Source organism: Corvus cornix, chromosome 12 (assembly GCF_000738735.6).
Source record: "Corvus cornix cornix isolate S_Up_H32 chromosome 12, ASM73873v5, whole genome shotgun sequence".
Classification (NCBI taxonomy): domain Eukaryota; kingdom Metazoa; phylum Chordata; class Aves; order Passeriformes; family Corvidae; genus Corvus; species Corvus cornix.
In genome coordinates this window covers 4,159,524-4,176,919 of record NC_046342.1, presented here as the reverse complement: position 1 = coordinate 4,176,919, position 17,396 = coordinate 4,159,524, and the positions used below count along the sequence as shown (strand labels likewise).

The window sequence follows — 17,396 nt, the reverse complement described above, 5'->3', positions numbered from 1 at the left end:
GATTTCTTTTAAAATTGAGTGATACTCATTAATCGCTCAAAGGATCAGAAACCTTCCTGACATGTAACGTGTAATTTTTTCAATATTTATAAATCTCATCCAGTTTGATCCTCTCCACCCTACTCCCCTAAGAAAAGCATAGGTGGGTGATACTGCATTGCTTTAATGCAGCATTTTTTAAGAACACATTTAATAAGTTCAATTATTAATCTAAGACAACTTTCAAAAAAGTCTGTTGAAAGAGGGTTTTGTCAAATGTTGGGGAGGGTCAGATTTTTACCGTTTAACCTTTGTATTTGGTCGTTTTCCATTTTTTTCCATCATTTTTGCTCTTGGAGAACTTTTTTGACTGTTCTGATATGTTTGTTTTTGTGAGTGCATCTAAGTTTTTGTAACTGTTGGTATCTAAACATGCCAATAGGTGCTTCTATATGAGCTTCACTTCATTATCTGTTGGTTTAGATATTACTTGTATTTAAAGAGAGAAGAGTACCAGATCCCTCATGTTTACCTGTACTATGGAATGTAATATTACCTGTATTACATTGTAATGACAATAATACTCTTTTAATGAAATGTCTGCAGTCATTGTGTGTGTTGGTGCCTCTGCTTGTGTATATGTTCAGTTTCAATAGGAGAGCCCTTCAAACCTTCCCTGGTTTCTTAGATACCAGAAATAAGCAGCATCAACTGGAAATGAACCAAACAAGAAACTGAAGTAGCATTTCTTCCTCTTCTGGATTTTCATGTTGTTGAAAGCTAGCACATTTACTGTTTTCCTGATGAAGCCATTCCTTTTAGATTCAGCTTTTTTCCTTCTATAATTTTAGTCTTGCCTATGAACAAGAAGGAATTTTCCTTAGCATTTGGCACCCTCTTTACTATTCCTTTCAAATGCCACCCTCCCCCCCCCCCCAAATTTTTCTTCCTAAATTGCATGGTTTTAAAGCTCAAAAATTGAAAGCCCACACTTGATTGCTGACATTTTTGTCAGAGGCTGCCAGGTGGTTTTTAATCCAAAGATTTCCAGTGCTGCTCCCGTGTTTCCCACTGAAGTGCAGATTGCTGTTCTTACACACTGACAGACTTTGCTGTGAGGATTCAGGGCTGTGTGCTTTACAGAGAATGTAGGACACTAGGAAAAGGTTGGATTAAATTACCTCTTTTCCCCAAGTCTCAACACACAAGAGCACACTGGCACAGGCAAGGTCAGAGTCCAGCCCCCATGGGAACAGCAAAAGGCAGATAACCAGAGGTATCCCAAGTGGATTTGGACAGCTTTTCCTTGGAAAGAGGGAGGAAAACTGATAGCTCCAGGGTATGCAAGTAATAGAACACTTCTGTCCATGGGGGCTCAATGCAAAGTTGATGGTGGGCTTTTATTTTTGTATAATTTGTGGTTTTAAACCTCTGTGTCACCCCTAATGCAGCATCCCGACACAGGCCTGCTCTGGGAGCTGCTGGTGCTGTGCTGCAAACTGTAAAAGAGCCACTTTTCTGATCCTCCCAGTGGAGCTTTGGTCCAGTGCGGCGTCCTGGTCTAAGACAGACTAAACCAGTCAATTGTTACTAACTAGAATGTTGAGTTTGGACTGGCAGCTTTGACACAGTGGTTGTTTGGGGGTTTTTTAATAGATATATTGGCAGTTATTTATTGTGGCTTAGGTTACCAATGCTAAAAACTGCAAATGTATTTTTCTAACGTGCAGAATTTTTTCTCTTGCAGGGGATTTTTCCTGCAAATTATATTCACTTGAAGAAGGCAATTGTCAGTAACAGAGGGTGAGTATTTTTCCTTCTTTCTAAGAAGCTACAGTGCTTCTTGTTTAGAAGGGAAACAAAGAAGTAATTATTGAAACTTAGAGACGTTTTAGTTCATTGTATCTTTTTTTGTGTATGAGGGTGTGAAAAGTACATGTAATTCTGCAAAATTGTTTGTTTTTAATATAGCAAGAATCAGGTCTGATGGTTACTTTTGTTTGCTTTGGCTCATAAAATTGTAACTTCAGAGGTATCTAAAGAACTCTACTTATATTCTTCCATTTCTGCATGTTCTCTCACTCGCAAAATCCTATATTTTCCTGTTTGTTATGGAAACACCAGTCAGTAGACAGCCCATCTCATTTATCTACAGATTTTCAGAGTCATAGCTGGCAGGTAGCTGTGTTATCTTGAGCCTTTTCAAAAGGATCCAACCCTTCCCACCTCACCCAAAGAGTGACTGAAGTGCACTGCTGAAAACTTCTGCCTTTCTCCATCTTTGTTTGCAGCTCATCTGTTGCTGGCAGTGGGTTTATTTCAGTTCATGTGAATAACAACACTGGTGGCAATGTCATGGCAGAGAAGTTACTGAGTGGGGGCTCTGGAACCTGCAAAGTTTCCTGTGAGATTGACTGAGAGTCCTGAAATCAATATCTCGTGTTTTCACTGCTGCTTTTACTTGCATATTCGAGATAAAGGCTGTTGTGGGGAGATTTATAAGTGCAGTGTTTCAGACAGTGACCTGAGGCAACAAATTAAATGTGGAAGATAAAACTTATTAAATGGCACTTAGTGAAAAACAGGTGACTTCTGATAGTCTTGAATTTTATATTTGCTCCCAAAGGGCCTCAGTAAAGGTTGTAAGGGCAGCTGTAATACTAATGCTTCATAATTTTGGGGTGTAATAAAATGATATATATTGCACAGGATAACCACTCCTAATGTTATCCACTTCCTTAGGGGAAGGAACGTTCCCTGGGATGTGTAGTTAATTACTACTTGATGTTTAGAGTTTGTGAAGGGGAACCAGTTCAGGTACTTATTAGGAAAGCTGATACACTGTTTAAAAGTAGCAAGGCTCACATACCAATTGATACAACAGAATGTAATGCAGTTCTGAACCAGAGGGTCATGGTTATTTCATGCTGTGCTTAAAAATTCTCTGTTTCAGAATATATTCCAAGTGCCATTATAAACACTTGTGAAATAACAGAGCATGTGTTTAACCTGGCAGGGAGCTGAACACCACACAGCCACCGGCTCCCTGCCCCCTGCCCTCCCCACACATCCCTAGGGACATACAGGGACTCAGGGCTGGAACATCTCCCATGTGAGGACAGGCTGGGAGAGGTGGGGTTGCTCAGCCTGGAGAGGAGAGAAAGCTCTGGACAGACCTGGTTTAGCCTTTCAGTATCTAAAGGGGGCTTGTAAGATGATGGGGACAGACCTTTTGGCAGGGTCTGTAGGAATCAGACAAGGGGTGATGGGTTTAGATTTAAGGAAGACATATGTTATGCTGTGGGTAGTGAAACCTTGACACAGTTTGCCCAGAGAAGCTGTGGCTGCCCCATCCCTGGGAGTGTCCAAGGCCAGGTTGGATGGGGTTTGGAACAACCTGGTGTAGTGGAAGATGTCCCTGCCCATGGCAGGGGGTGCAATGCAATGAGCTTTGAAGTTCCTTCCCGACCAAACCACTCTTGTGGTTCTCCTTTAATGGTTTTGGAAAATCTTTGCCATAAAGGAACAAGTCTTATTCTTTGAATTGGAGGATAGTCCCTCAGATTTCATCTGCTATGTTGAAAAAGCCTTCTGGATAGGACAGATTAGTAGGTAGCAGGTATTTTAGGTAGTTTTGATACAGGCAAAGGTTATCATTATTGCTATTATTTTACCTACTTTCTTTAACATGCTGTAGTAATGAAAACTTTTCATTGACCTTGATTAGAATGAAATTATATATTTTGAACAGGTAGCAAGGAAATGCTTCACATAAGCTTAATTTGTGGAATATAATGGAGGAACCATTGCTATGACTCTGGAGTTGCTTCAGTCTTACAACAGACGAAATGATCCTCTTAAGATATTCTTCTTATGGTGAACAAAATCAAGTTCTAGAAATTTACAAATTACTGTGCTGTCACATTTCTTTTTCTGCCTTTCCCAGGGTACATTTCCTAATTTTCCCCCCTCTTTTTCTGTAGGCAATACGAAACAGTTGTTCCTCTTGAAGATTCTGTGGTGACTGAAGTCACAGCGACGCTGCAGGAATGGGCCGTGCTCTGGAAACAGCTGTATGTGGTAAGAGCAGTGCTCCTGTCCCTGCACATCTCAGATACACTGGGAGAAATGTTGCCTGCCTTTGTCCATTCAAAACCCATCAGAATCAATACCAGAATTTTTGGATTCCTTGTATTTAATGGGGGTTCCCTAACTGCAGAATCATGGATCATGTGAGAGTCACATGGGCTACATTGGAAATTTCAGCAGTTCTGAAATTCTACCTTCAGATCTGAAAGCTTCACAGTTATAAAAAAAGGGCAACAATTTTAAAGTGCTATTAAATATGTAAGAAATAATAGAAGACTTCTGTAAGTCCCATCAAAGACTTCAAAGAATTATTCAGCACAGTTTGTAAGTTCTAGTTTTAGTGTCTAGAGTCTGAAAGGAGAAGAACTCAAACTATGGGAAGTTTTGTACAGTTGTTCCTTCATAAATTAGAAATAAACACTAGGATAAGTGTATCGAGTTTTATATACTTTTTTTTATATATATAATTTTCTGTTGCTGCCACATAATGTCTCCTACTTCTGCTTTCATCCCTCTTCTTTTCTTACATTTTAATAGCCAAAGCCCATGACACAGCAGATAAAAAACTTGAACATTTGAAGGTATTTTTTCCTGGTTTTTATTTTCTCTTTTTTAGCTTAGTAATTGCAAGCCTTAACTGTAGGATTAGGATCAAGAACAGTAGATGGTCTAAGCCTGCATTTCCTTTCTCTCCTTCCTTTAGAGAAAACCTCTACATAGAGCTGCAGCAGCTTTGTTTCCTCATTTAAACCTGCAGTAGCAGCAGTTACATATCTAGGAAACAAACCCAGGAAAGATGCAGTGGATTGAGTCTAGTGCATCTCCAGCATTAACCACCTGTGTTCTGTACTTCCTTCAAAAAGCAAGCAACTCTTCTGAAATTAGTTTTACTTCTGTTGGTCCCAGTTCTTCTATGTGGTCATGTGTCCCTGGAGGCGTTTTCTTGGAAAGGAGCATCTGATCTAATGGAGGAGGGGCAGGGAACGTGGTACAGACCGTGTTTTATACACTCTTTCCACCTAATACTCCTCCTTTTTCCATTGCACCTACTTACCTCTCTGGTGTATGGAAATAAAGTGATCTTTTCTGTTCTCTTCCTGTAAGATTTTTTTTTCTCCCCCTCTCCCCAGTGTCAGCTGAAGATGACAACAGTAATATTGGCAATGGTATTAAATTGGAAAAAGGGGAATCATTTTACCTACAAATGAGTGAAACTTCCTTTCTACTAAAGTATTTCTCTTTTACTGTTAACACCAGTTCCTTGAGGGAAAGGAGAGAGAAAGCTCTAGCTATAAACTTTCATTTAGTGATTTTTCTTTCTGGGACTGCTTTCTACTGTAGCTCATTATATTTCTTATCACATTGCACAAAACATTATTGTATTTTAAATAACAGGGGAAAGAATTTGCTGTTCTCATAGAACTTTGGAAGGAGGCATCTGCTCCCTGACAAAGAAATTGGCAGAGCTTCTGAGTAGAAAATACATTGTTTTGTGTTGTGGGGTTTTTTCCCCCCAAAACTAAAAAAATTAAAAATTCTAATATAGAAACAATCACAGAGTTGTTTAGATTTGAAGGGATTTCTTGAGATCATAACTGCTTTCTCAAGTAGGGTCAGCAAGACCAGGCTGACAGGACTGCACCAGCCAGGTTTTGAGTTCCTTCTGAATGGAGACTCCCCAGCTTTCCTGGGCCAAGCTGCCAATGTTTGAGCACCTTCAGTGATTTCTTCTCTTCAGGCCACTGATACAGTACCACAGCCTTTCTGACAGATGAGCTGTTTACACCACTGTTAAATGGGTAACAGACATTTGTCCCATCTGTGGACTGTACATTGGAAGCCTGAGGAAATGCACCAAGGTGCTTGTGGCAGAGCTGGGATGAGATTTTTATCCTTGGTGTTCAGGCTGGAAGTTATGTAAGGACATATCTTAAAATATATTGACAGACTAAATGGAAATCCTTGCTTGTTGTTGGATCAGCACCAGCAGAAATTTTATTATTCCCAAACTGTAATAAGAATCATCTAAGAAATGTAATTAATGTTATTTATCATGCTGCTGTGCCTAGTCAGCTTTGTAGAAGAGTTTCTTGCTATAGGGGAAATTCAAGTGCTGGTTGTTGCACAGACACTCTGAGTAGGTCAGTGCCTGCAAAGGGCCCCTCACTGGTCAGTTGGGCTGCCCTGGGACCGCTGCCAAACAACGTGGGCAGCCTCTCTGAACACCTCCAAATAGGCTCAAATGTTCATCTCATGCTTTTTGGTGAACTCCCTACCTGGATTATGGTTTGAAAGACCAAGTTCGATTCAATTAAAAATTCCCAGCAATTACCTCAGTAGTATTGCTGAGGTACATTGTAAGGTTTGTATTTGGCTCTCAGTTAAACAATAGGAGCTGGGATGTAATACCCAGGAAGCCTGCAGTGATTAAAACACTGCCTGGAGAGGGATGTTATGTTGTTCCAAGATAAGAAAGCTTTGCTGACAGAAAATTGGAGGGAGGAGAACAGTGAGAAATGGAAGGGTGAAGTAAAGCATGGCTCTGAGACAGTTGAAGAAAATTAGTTGGTGTAAAATATTGGGAATCTTCCTCGTTTCCTTCTGACCACAGACAGTCCATGCTAGTACTGGGAATAAACTGTGCATGGGGAACCTGAATGGGTTTGAGTTACAGGAGTTGTGCAGCAATTTTAGTTTAGATGTCTGAGAAATATATATTAATAGAAAGATTAGCCTGAGATCATTGCATTACAGAGGGCTGCGATATTCTTGTAATATTTGCTATCAAGGTGAAAGCCAAGTGTTAGTCTGAGGAGGAAATGGCATTTGTCCATAATGAGTTCACAGAGAAAGGGCTGTGCCTGAAATGAATTTGAAATAGAAAGATGTATGATACGTTCTTTGCTCTACTGTGATAACAAATTATGCTCTGAGTTCTTTGTGTTCTTTGCTTTACTGTGGTAACAAATTATGCACTGAGTAGTTGGATTCTGATCATATAACTCTTTAAATGCTGACTAAACAGCAAGGTTTTTGAAAATGCCAGGGGTTTTTCTCCAATTGGAAAGTGATATAAATAATACTGGGATGGAAGCTATGAGAATCAGTTATTTATATTGGGTGGGATATTTAGCAATAATGATAATAACCTTGTTAATAATTCTATGCCTACTTTAATCTTTTTTTTAAATAATTGAGTAATCAGGAAGAGAACTTAAATATTTATTATTTAATAAAGGAGTAAAGATGACATGACTTTTATGGTTCTGGGGACAGACTTTTTAGCAGGGCCCATAATGGTAGGACAAGGGGTAATGGTTTTAAATGAAAAGAGGGGAGATTCACACTAGGTACAGGACAGAAGAATTGTACTGTGAGGGTGGTGAGGCCCTGGCACAGGTTTCCCAGAGAAGCTGTGGCTTCCCCATCCCTGGGAATGTCCAAGGCCAGGTTGGATGGGGCTTGGAGCAGCCTGGGACAGGGAAAGATGTGGCAGGGGGTGGCACTGGATGATCTTTAAGGTCCCTTCCAACCCAAACCACTCCGTGATTCTGTGGAAAGAGCACATATTCCCGTTTGAATATGTAATCTGTGTGCAGATAATCCAGTGTCATGACACTGGAAAATAGAAAGAGTTCTTTGCCTTCTGATCTGTCTGTATCCAGGCTATATCCTGTATCCAGGCTTCTAAGATGAGCACTGAAACAATGAGATTTTGGAGCTACTTTCTGGCAAAAAAAGCCACTGTTCTATTTGACCTACTTGGTTTGGGTTTTCCTACTTTCACTGCCACTGTAAAAAATATTAGGAGGGAGTTCACAGTGTGAGTGTGGATCTCAGTGCTTAAAATCTGTGGCTATGTAGCCACTGGAGTTGCTGATAATGTGGGTAGGGTTACTGATAACCACAGCTGGCCAGATGTGTGTGTGTGTTTGTGAGTCTGTGTGTAGACACATCTGTGTGTTTGAGTACTGTCAGTAGGTGCACAGACCCAGTATCTTGTGGTGTTGTTTTGCCTGCCTCTAATACTATGTTATTCTTTAGATTCATTTGAGCACAACTATGTCCTTTGTGGAAGCCTAAGAAATTTAGAAGAGGGTTTTACTTACTGTTTCCCAGTATTGCAAAGGCAATAAGCAAAATATGCCAGTGATTCCCTTCCCCAGTCCTGTACTTAATTTGGAGTGGAGGAGAAAGGAAAAGTGAGATTATTAATGTACCACTATAAGCAGCTGAGCCTATTCTTGTGCCTACTCCAAAGGGACAAGGAAGAGAGAGCAAAGCAAGAACAAACCTTGGGGAGACTTGTTTAGGCACAGAGGTGAATAAAGATGCAAAATTGCATTTGTTCCAGTGAAATGGGTGTGTGCTGCTCTTGGATAGTTGTCCACACCACTGTACTGACTTCTGTTGAGACAGCAAAATGATACCAGTGAGGTTGTTAACTTTCTCTCTTACCCTGTATGTGTTGATAAGATTTGTTATTTTTATACTTCTTCTAAATAAAGGATCTGCAAGTTCTCTGTAAGCTTTTGTTAATTAGGTCAAACAAGACTCCTGTGAGTTGTTAAGTCAGCTAAGGAGATCACTGAAACTCACTGTTGGTGCACAGTAGCTATTTTAACTGTAAAAAAAATTCCTCAGAGTCTAAGATGTGATGCGAGGACTATTTCTGTTGAGAGAGCAGATGACTGTGGAGAGACCAAACATAATTGCCCAATTTAGAATTTGGTCAGATCAATAATGTTAATTTTCTACTTTTATGCAAAGGGGAGCGGGGGATGTGTGGGGTGACTTGTCTAGTTTCAGGAGTAAGACCTAATGGTGTTGGGAATAGATGGAATTTTTGCCAGCTCAGCATGAAACCAATTTCCCATTGGCTCCTTCTAAATTTCCTGAGGGATCCTATTAAGGAACAGAGTGGGTAGCAGGACTTGGTGCAATTGCAGCTGTGTGATTTGGGTGGTTTTGGGTGTCCTTAAAATTGATGCACTAGTTAAAACTCATCTTGAAAAATGCCATTCACTGAATCACTAAGGTAGTTTACTCTTATGGGGAGTGTTCTGTGAGACATTTTTATTCAGTGAGATGTGCTTTGCTCCAAATCTGATAAAACATGGAATTGCTGGTGGATTTTCTGAAATATGTAGACAGAAAAAAATGTGACATGACCTAAAATGGATGTGCTGCATCTGAGATCTGCATCAGAAGGTCTCCCTTCAACGAACAGAATTTCTTCAAGTTGAGGCTGAGCATATTAAATACATTCTTAAATTCTGAGCTAGCAAACTCCTGGAAAGATGAGGTATTTGTACAAAGACAGAGGTACAGAAACAGTATTGCTTGTATACATGGCCTTCTTTCCTCTTTGTCATTTTCATGTCGTTTTCAAGGTTACCTGCAAATAGAAAATTCCTTTAGGGTGATTGTTCAGGTTTGTGAAAGAGACATTTTAAAAGAATCTGAACAGCTTGTCTGGCCTCAGTTGACACTAACAGAGGAACTCAGAGTTACCAGTTTAGAAGACAGGACTCTGGATCATAGTGTTCAGCAGTGTTATGGATATTTTTATATCTTTCTGTGTTTGGAGTGAAGGGTGAATCTTCTTGGAGTGACCAGGAATTCAGATAGGAGGTTGGGGCAGCTGACAGTCTCATTAAATGCTGCACAGCTTATCAAGGAAACTAAGAGTAAATATTTCCACTTCCAGGGGCTCTAGTTCTTCAGTTCCTCAGAGGGAACAGTGCACTGAGAAATCATCTCATTGCTTAGCAACTGAATCTGGGGCTTTTAGCAGATTTGTTATTTGATTACTAGAAAATACTTGAAGATTTTTCTTGATTGGGTTGTGATGGGCGAGTGCAGAATGATTTGGAGAATGCAGAACGATGAACACTTCAGCATTGTATGCTGAAGGTGGATATTTTTATTATTCAGTGTGTTTACTCATGGAGGGGGAAGCTGGAGATAAATCATGGAATGTCCCAGGTTGGAAGTGACCTTGAAATATTATCTGGCCCAACCTTTTGTCAGAAAAGGATCCTATGTGAGATGAAGTGGCACCCTGTCCTAATCCAGTGAACGGTTGTTCTTACTGTCAGGCATTTCTTTCTTAGGTTGGGATGAAAACTCTCCGGGTGCAACTTGTACCCACTGCCCCTTAGTCTTTTCCCCGTGTCTCCTTGTGGACAGAGGGCCTCCGTCCTCTTCGGGAGGCTGTGCTGCTACTGCAGTACTGGGAGGAGATTCACAGGGAGAAATGACCCAGCTGTTTTTGTCTTTCCTCACAGGGAGAAATGACCCAGCTGTTTTTGTCTTTCCTCACAGGGCAGGATCTCCAGCCCTTGGGTCATCTTTGCTCCCTTCCCCTGGACCTGCTCCAGTCTGTCCCATCTTTCTTGAATTGTGGGGACCGGAATAAAGACCTCCATGTAAAAGTGTCACAGTGTGATTTATATCTGCTCATTATCTTAGACAATTAGAAGGTTTTGTAGTTAAAATCAGAGACTTTTATGCTGCTTAGGTGTGTTGGAAAGTTGAGTAGAAGCCCTTCTCATGCTTTGTCAAATCGAGACTTGAATTTGCATCAATTTATTTAGCTATGGTTTCTTGGAGGTCTCTAGTGGATGTCATGACCTCTCTCTACATCTCTTCCTTGGAAGAGCAGGACTCCTGTAGAAATTACACTTAATATTTATTAGGTTCCTGCTATAAAGTGCAATCCATTTCAGTACTTCTCCCCTTAGCACTAACTTGCTGAAGTTCAGTTCAAGTGCTTCATATTTTAAGGTTATAACAAGTTCCTGCAATTATTACTTTTTCCTTCCTTAATTTTAATAAATTTTATATAGTCAGTCTCTCATAGTGATTTGTGGAAGACTCTGAGCTTTAAGGAATTAAAAGTACGTGTACGTTTTTAGGAGAGTAAAATGAGATTAGTTTGTAAGCAAGTCTTACACCATTAAAATCTGAAAAAATATGATAAATGATTTGAAATTTACTTTGCTTTGAAGACCACAGGATTTTATGGCAGTTTATTGGGTTTAAATGTCAGTATAACAAGGAGCCATACATGCAGTACCTTTCATTTACTGCCACATACAGATTTATGGTATCATTTAATACTATTAGGATCAACTAGACAGTTTTTATGTATTTTCAAACAAACAAAAGGTTAACTATAAAACAAAAACCGCAAACCGTCAATCAAACTGTGTGGGAGGAATATATGTTTTGAGTTACCATGGAGATGGATAGATTTTAATAGATTTAAAAAGTAAAGACAGAATTAAATGTAAGTCACCTTGTGGTGTCCTTTGCAAGTCCTCCTGTGACAAATGACATGTAGGGTATTTTATAATCTCTTGCTTTGTAGGGAAATGTTATTTAGTCATTGATACTGAAGGTTATAGTATGCTCTTTTATTTTGGTAAATAACACAGAGTAGTTGTGTTACTGATACTGACATTCATAGCAAATGGTGTGGGGATTTGGAGGGGGTTTTTGAGATTCAATTTTTCAAGTATTAGCTGGTTTGTAGTTAACAAAGAGTTCTTGCTTCTTAGAGCAGTAGCCAGTGTGCATGCTGCAAACAGTGTTACAGTACACATGTAAAGTGCTTGTGTGATATTGAAACATGGGAATTTGATTTTACTGAATGCTGGTTTAAGACCAGCTGGGAAAACCAACAAGGAAACAGAATTTACTCAGGGGAAACCAGTGGCTGACCTGCAGATGATTTCAGTTTCTTTTGCACTGTAAATACACTGAACACTGAATTACATCAAGTCAAGGGAAGAAGGTTTTAATCAGAAAACTGAACAGAAGTTTGAGAGTTTCTTCATTTGTACTGGAGAGATTCACCTGAGCTGGTCCAAGTATGGTGATGTTACAGAATTGCATTTGAAATAGAGGCAAGTAGTAGTGTGGTTTGAGTTTAGTATTTCAAAGATGTATTTTGAGAAAACCCACCACTTTGGTTTGGTTTTTAAAGAGCAGAAAATTAAGAGGAGGGGAAAAGGGCTAGGGGGACTGGCAATCTGGCCTTTTGGAGTGAGCAAGATGCTGTGCATGGATAGAGCTTACAAGGGAAAAGACTGATCATCCCTAGTGGGTATTTATTGGAAGTAAAAAGACAGTTTGGATTTAATTTCATAGAAAACAGAAATTGTTTTTCAGTAGAAAAGCAAAGAACATCTGTCCTTTTGGCAGCCTGGATGGCACTGTGATCCATGTGGTATCAAGAAGTGTCCTTCAGTCTTACCCTGATTTATGTCACTTTCTGTTGTTTCTATCCTTAAGACAGAGAGAGAAAAAGGCAACTAGCATATAACAATTGCAATGATTAATAATTATTTGTAAATATATACATGTAACAAAACTATATTTGTTTTCTAAGAGGAGTGGGTAGCAGAAAGTTTCAGGTGGGAGGAGTAGAAAAATCAGTTTTATACGGATCAGTGTAGCACAAGTGGACTAAATCCTTGTGACTGGAGTGACAGAGAACAAACACTGTGGCTGCAGCAGTGGACAGCCAGCACTTGGGCTGCCAAATCTGATTACTATGCATTGTTGCATTTGGCTGGAGAGGAGGCAATGGTTGATAAACAGGAATAAAAATGCATCTTAATTTAAAAACTCAGTAGTAAACCTGGTAAATGGATAGACACTTAATTTTACATGAGGTATTAAGGTGAAATGAAAATATTTAAGATTATTAAAGACCTGTTTCTTCTTTCTTATTTCAACTTCCAACCACATGACGGGATGTAATGTAGGGATAATTGGTAAATTAGAGCTGTTCAAGAGGTAGAAGCAGGGTGGCAAAGGCAAACATCCAAGAACCAGGGAAATGCCAGTGTTCCCAGTGCAGTCTACTTTATCCCTAAGGGTTCTGATAAGACCCTTAGGTTTGTGGTCACCTTATGGTAATGAGGTTGTAAACCCCATTCCTTGCACGTCCCAGTGCTCTCCAGTGAACTGAGTGGGACTTCCAGAAAGAGGGAGAGCCACTCTTCAGAAGAAGGGATTGTAGTGCTCCCCTCAGAGAGGGTTGTGGCCTTCCAGCTTCCCTGCTGATATTATGATGTCCCAACTTAGCCACACAGAATTAGTGCACAGTTTTGTACTTCATTCTCTCTGTAAAACCAAGGTAATGCATCTCTAGTCTTGCATATGTTTCCATAGAAATATTGTAGGTTTGAAGCACTTGGATGCTCAGTGTTATGTAGAAATATTAGGAATGGGAAATATCTACCTTTATGGTAAGGTTTGAATAATTTTTAGTGAACTAAGCCCTAAGAACTGTACATTGAGCCACAAATGGTAATGAAAATCTGTATGGCTGTTCCTGGGTCAGTGGAAATAGAGGTTCTGGATGTGGTCATGCAATCAAAAACTACTGTAAAGCACAGACAGAGGAGGCAAGGCTAATTTCAGTTGTTGTTTATCCACATTTTCTGGAGTTCTTGACTTTCTTTTTCAGCAGATTTCTCGTAACACAGGTTTTTTTTGTGACTGTTGGAATGAAAAAGGGGAAAATTAATATAAATTGTATCTTTGGAAACTGCTCACATAATTTCTTAACTGGTTGTTGTTAACGTTATTTTTAAGCTAATAGTGATTAATGGCCTTTGGAGAAATGTGTTCTCCTTTCAGAAATTCTTCTGTCTGTTTCCTAAAGTTTTATTGTTTAATAGAAGTTAATCATGCTGTGTTTTACACGTAGGGATTGCTTAAAATAGAAGGAATACAAAGAAAGAAAAATTAAGAAATTGGGAGAGATTTCTGTGAGAGTACTGGAACTCAGCTTCTCACATATTTTTGTGTTCATCTTCCTGTTAATTTCATAGGTGGTTTTGTTTAATTTTAAATTTAGAGTAGAGCCTTGTGCTTGCTGGTTGGTCATAGATACCTGTGCTTTGGGTTCAGTCATAAAAGTTGATTAAGTATAAAAACAATACTGATTGCCAAGTTTGATTTCAAAGTCTTTAGTTGCTGTCACTGCTATCACTGCACTGTTAGTGAGAAAGGTACTCTCTGACTGCATACTTATTCCTGAAAGTAACAGACTGCCTTTGAGGGGGAAAAAAAAAATCTATCAGGTGACATGAAGAATTAAATGTATTTAGGGCACCCCAACAGTTTCTAAAACAAATACTCATTTCTTTTTATTGCCAGTGCTCACTGCCACTAATAGGTCAAGACCCAGAGTGTGTAGATGAGATCCAATACATATTACAGAAAAAACTGTCACTGGAATAATGGAGAACATAAATCATGTGTAGGATTATATTATTTTCTGATAATATGCGTGTAGCTCTTTGTATCAGTGGCTTCCTGTGGATGTGGTCTGTAGTTTGTGTTGCTGCAACATCAACTCCTGCTGCTGCCAAGGGCACAGTGAGGGCAGAAGGTGCCCGAGCACTGCCCAGTGAAACCCTGCATCTCCCTAGGGCTGTGGCTGGGAGGGGCTTTGGGGTGTTGCACAGGCAGCTGCAGAGACCCAGGAAATCCAGGAACCCCCCCCCCCCCCCCCCCCACTGTAGGGATGAGTGGGAAGTAATAGCTTTAGGTCCAAAGAAATTTAATTGCTTATGAAAATGGTGTTTAAGGTCTACTCCTTGGTCAAAGTCTTACCCACAGCAGTTAAGATTGTGTGCTTGAGTGGCTTGGCACAGGGCTTCCTAGGACTAATATAACTATATTAATTCTTTCTTTTCACTGTGTTTTGCTGAGCTGGGTGTGAGTTTTGCAATATCCCTGAGCTGAAAGAGCTTCTCATAAATCTGGGAGATGCTGAGCCCTGAGTTCGTTATCTGAAGTGTGTGTTTGTTTCAGTAAAGCGGCAGAAGTCTGAGTTCAAAGCCCTTTACAGAGCAGGGCAAACAGTGGTGTCTTTTATGTCCTTTGCTGTTCAAGCATTGGCTGTTTGATCTAAATTAAATTGTGGTTGATGGAGCAGATTTCAGTTTATTCTTTCTGATACATCCTTAGAGTTGATGGGGGTTTTGTGAATGCCTGTTCTGTAGTCTGTGCAAGAGGCATTCAGGAATGGAGCTGAGCCTGCATCCTGTCACAAGCAAAGGGACACTTATTTAATGCCCCTCTGGACTCTCCACACTGCTGTAAAGTGGCCCTGCTGCTGAGAGGAGGTTTGTCCCCTGCTGTCCCCTCCTGCCCTGTGACTTTCCCACCCCACCCCTCCGGAAGCACCAGTGGGGTGGGCACGGAGCAGCCTCATGGGCCTGGGTGGTCACTTGGCAGCTGGCCAGGAGTCTGAGCTTCCCTTCAGTTTAATCTGGTGCTCAGTGCCCTCCCAATGATGCTTGTCAAAGATACAGGTTCAGGATTGTGATATTACTGGAAGTGTTTCTTTAATTTAAGAATAATTCTTCCAAGTTTCCTTTGGGAATTAACTTAAGCTCACTTTATTGTGTATAGATGCATAAACAGGTGTTAAAGTCCTAGAAGTGATCCTTGTGTTGCTACATTTCCACATCTATTACTTAGAGCACTCAATAATTTTTTAGGGTAGGCCAGTAAAGGTTTGAAGGCAGTAATTTTCTTTGGGAATCCATCTGTGCCTTTCTCTGTGTTTTTTCTCAATAGTCTCAGAACTTGAGATAATAATTAATAAACTCTCCTGTATGTGACCAGGCAGGCTGGGCAGAGTGCACAGAGAAGCACAGAGTTACCACTTTCAAGGAATAAAGTAGTAACATTTCTGGTATCAGAATTTTTGTTTTGACCTGAATAGCTCAAGTTTAATTTGAAGTACTTGTGGCCAGTTACCTTCTACTGCAGTTTCTCTGCAGGTGAGATTCTACCCATTGAGTGCCTAATGCTTGTGAGTGCCTTTACTGGTACTGTCAAATGGACTTGTTATTTTCTCATTACAGGGACATGCTTGGAAAGCTGCTTAGATGGGATTTAATGAACTTCTAAAATGTAGTATGGCATAGTGGGTCATAATACTAAAAGAAAGTTATTTTCTGGGTAAACAGGGAAAGAGCAGCAGCAAAGGTTTCTTTTTAATCTTTCTGACTGTGTGTTCACTAATGAAAAGGAAGTTGTAAAGAAACAGGTGTGTGGCAGGTTTTCATGGTAGAGTTAATGAAATTACTATAAATAAAAATGTTAATTATGGAATAGTTGTTAGAATGGAAGAGAGGGAAGAGGAAAATAAGATTTTACTCACTGTGCAGGTTTGGGGTTTTTTGTAACAACCAAACAACTCTATTGTATATAGGTATTATTAGTATTTTAATTTCATTTAAAGGTGTGTGGTGATGGGAACTTTAGATCTTGGAAGCTATGGAACGTGCTGGTTCCTTAGAGAGATGTAGTATATCTTTATATTTCCAAAATATAATTTGAAAAAAAAGAAACTAACCTGTCACTTTGAATAGGGAGGTGCCTATTACATAAGATGTGCTTTTTTCGAAGACATCAAACCCTGTCACCTTTGTGGAGCTCTCAAAGCCCTGTGCAGGGTGGCAGCTCAGTTCAGGCTGGCTCAGCACTGTGCTCTGAGGACCAGCCCCGAGTCTGTCAAAACTGATATCAATTATTCAGTGGGCTCAGATGTTCAACAGACAAAAACCCCGCCCTAAATATTGGGAAACTTTAATTTGTACTTCTATATGGTGAGCTCAGCTACCCCATTTCTTCCATCTGACTCTTTCCCATCATCTGTCCCTTTTTGTCTCATTTCTTTTCAGGCTCTCAATCTGAGCTTCTCATTAACTTTTCATCTCTCTTTCCCTGGTTCCCTGTCAGGCACTTCCCAGACAATCCCAGTCTTTATTTTGATGAAACTTTGTAGGTTTTCTTTTATTTCCTGAATTTTGCTGTGTACTTCTTGCTTTCCTAAATAACTTGGTTGTTGTAGTTTAATTGTTACTTTAACTGTTATAAAAGAGGACAATAGAATAAATGTTGACTTAATTTTTCCTGCAGTTAAAAAATTGACAGGACAATTCATTTAGCTGACAGGGAGTGATGTGATGTTGCAGTTATTGCCCAAAGAGGCAGAAGGGATAGGGAAATGGGGATATCCAGTTGCCTTTCAAAAGAGGAAAATATTGTGACCAATTGAGTGCTAAGAAGATACAAACCAAACAATAAGTTTTCTGCCAGTTTTTGTCTGGTCTTTGTGTCACAGAACAGAAACAGAATGGCAGTTTGTTTTTGGGGAACTAACAGCATCACTGACAAGTTTAGAGTCAGGAGGATGATTTTAATGAGCCACTTAGGCTTGTTGTTGGATTTTGGTGTCATACTCTGAAGTAGCTGGTGAGTGTTCTGTCTCGGATCTGACAATAATT

General features: G+C 39.8%; 1 protein-coding gene across 12 annotated transcripts in view; it reads left to right on the top strand.

Moving 5' to 3' along the window:
- The window catches only part of DOCK3 (dedicator of cytokinesis 3), a 185,444-nt gene that overhangs the window by 27,754 nt on the left and 140,294 nt on the right, over nt 1-17,396 (top strand). For all 12 annotated transcript variants that reach the window (XM_039559294.1, XM_039559293.1, XM_039559298.1 and 9 more), the window contains exons 4-5: nt 1,727-1,782; nt 3,963-4,059. In XM_039559294.1, the coding sequence (XP_039415228.1) occupies nt 1,727-1,782; nt 3,963-4,059 (153 nt within the window). The remainder of the gene's footprint in view (nt 1-1,726; nt 1,783-3,962; nt 4,060-17,396) is intronic.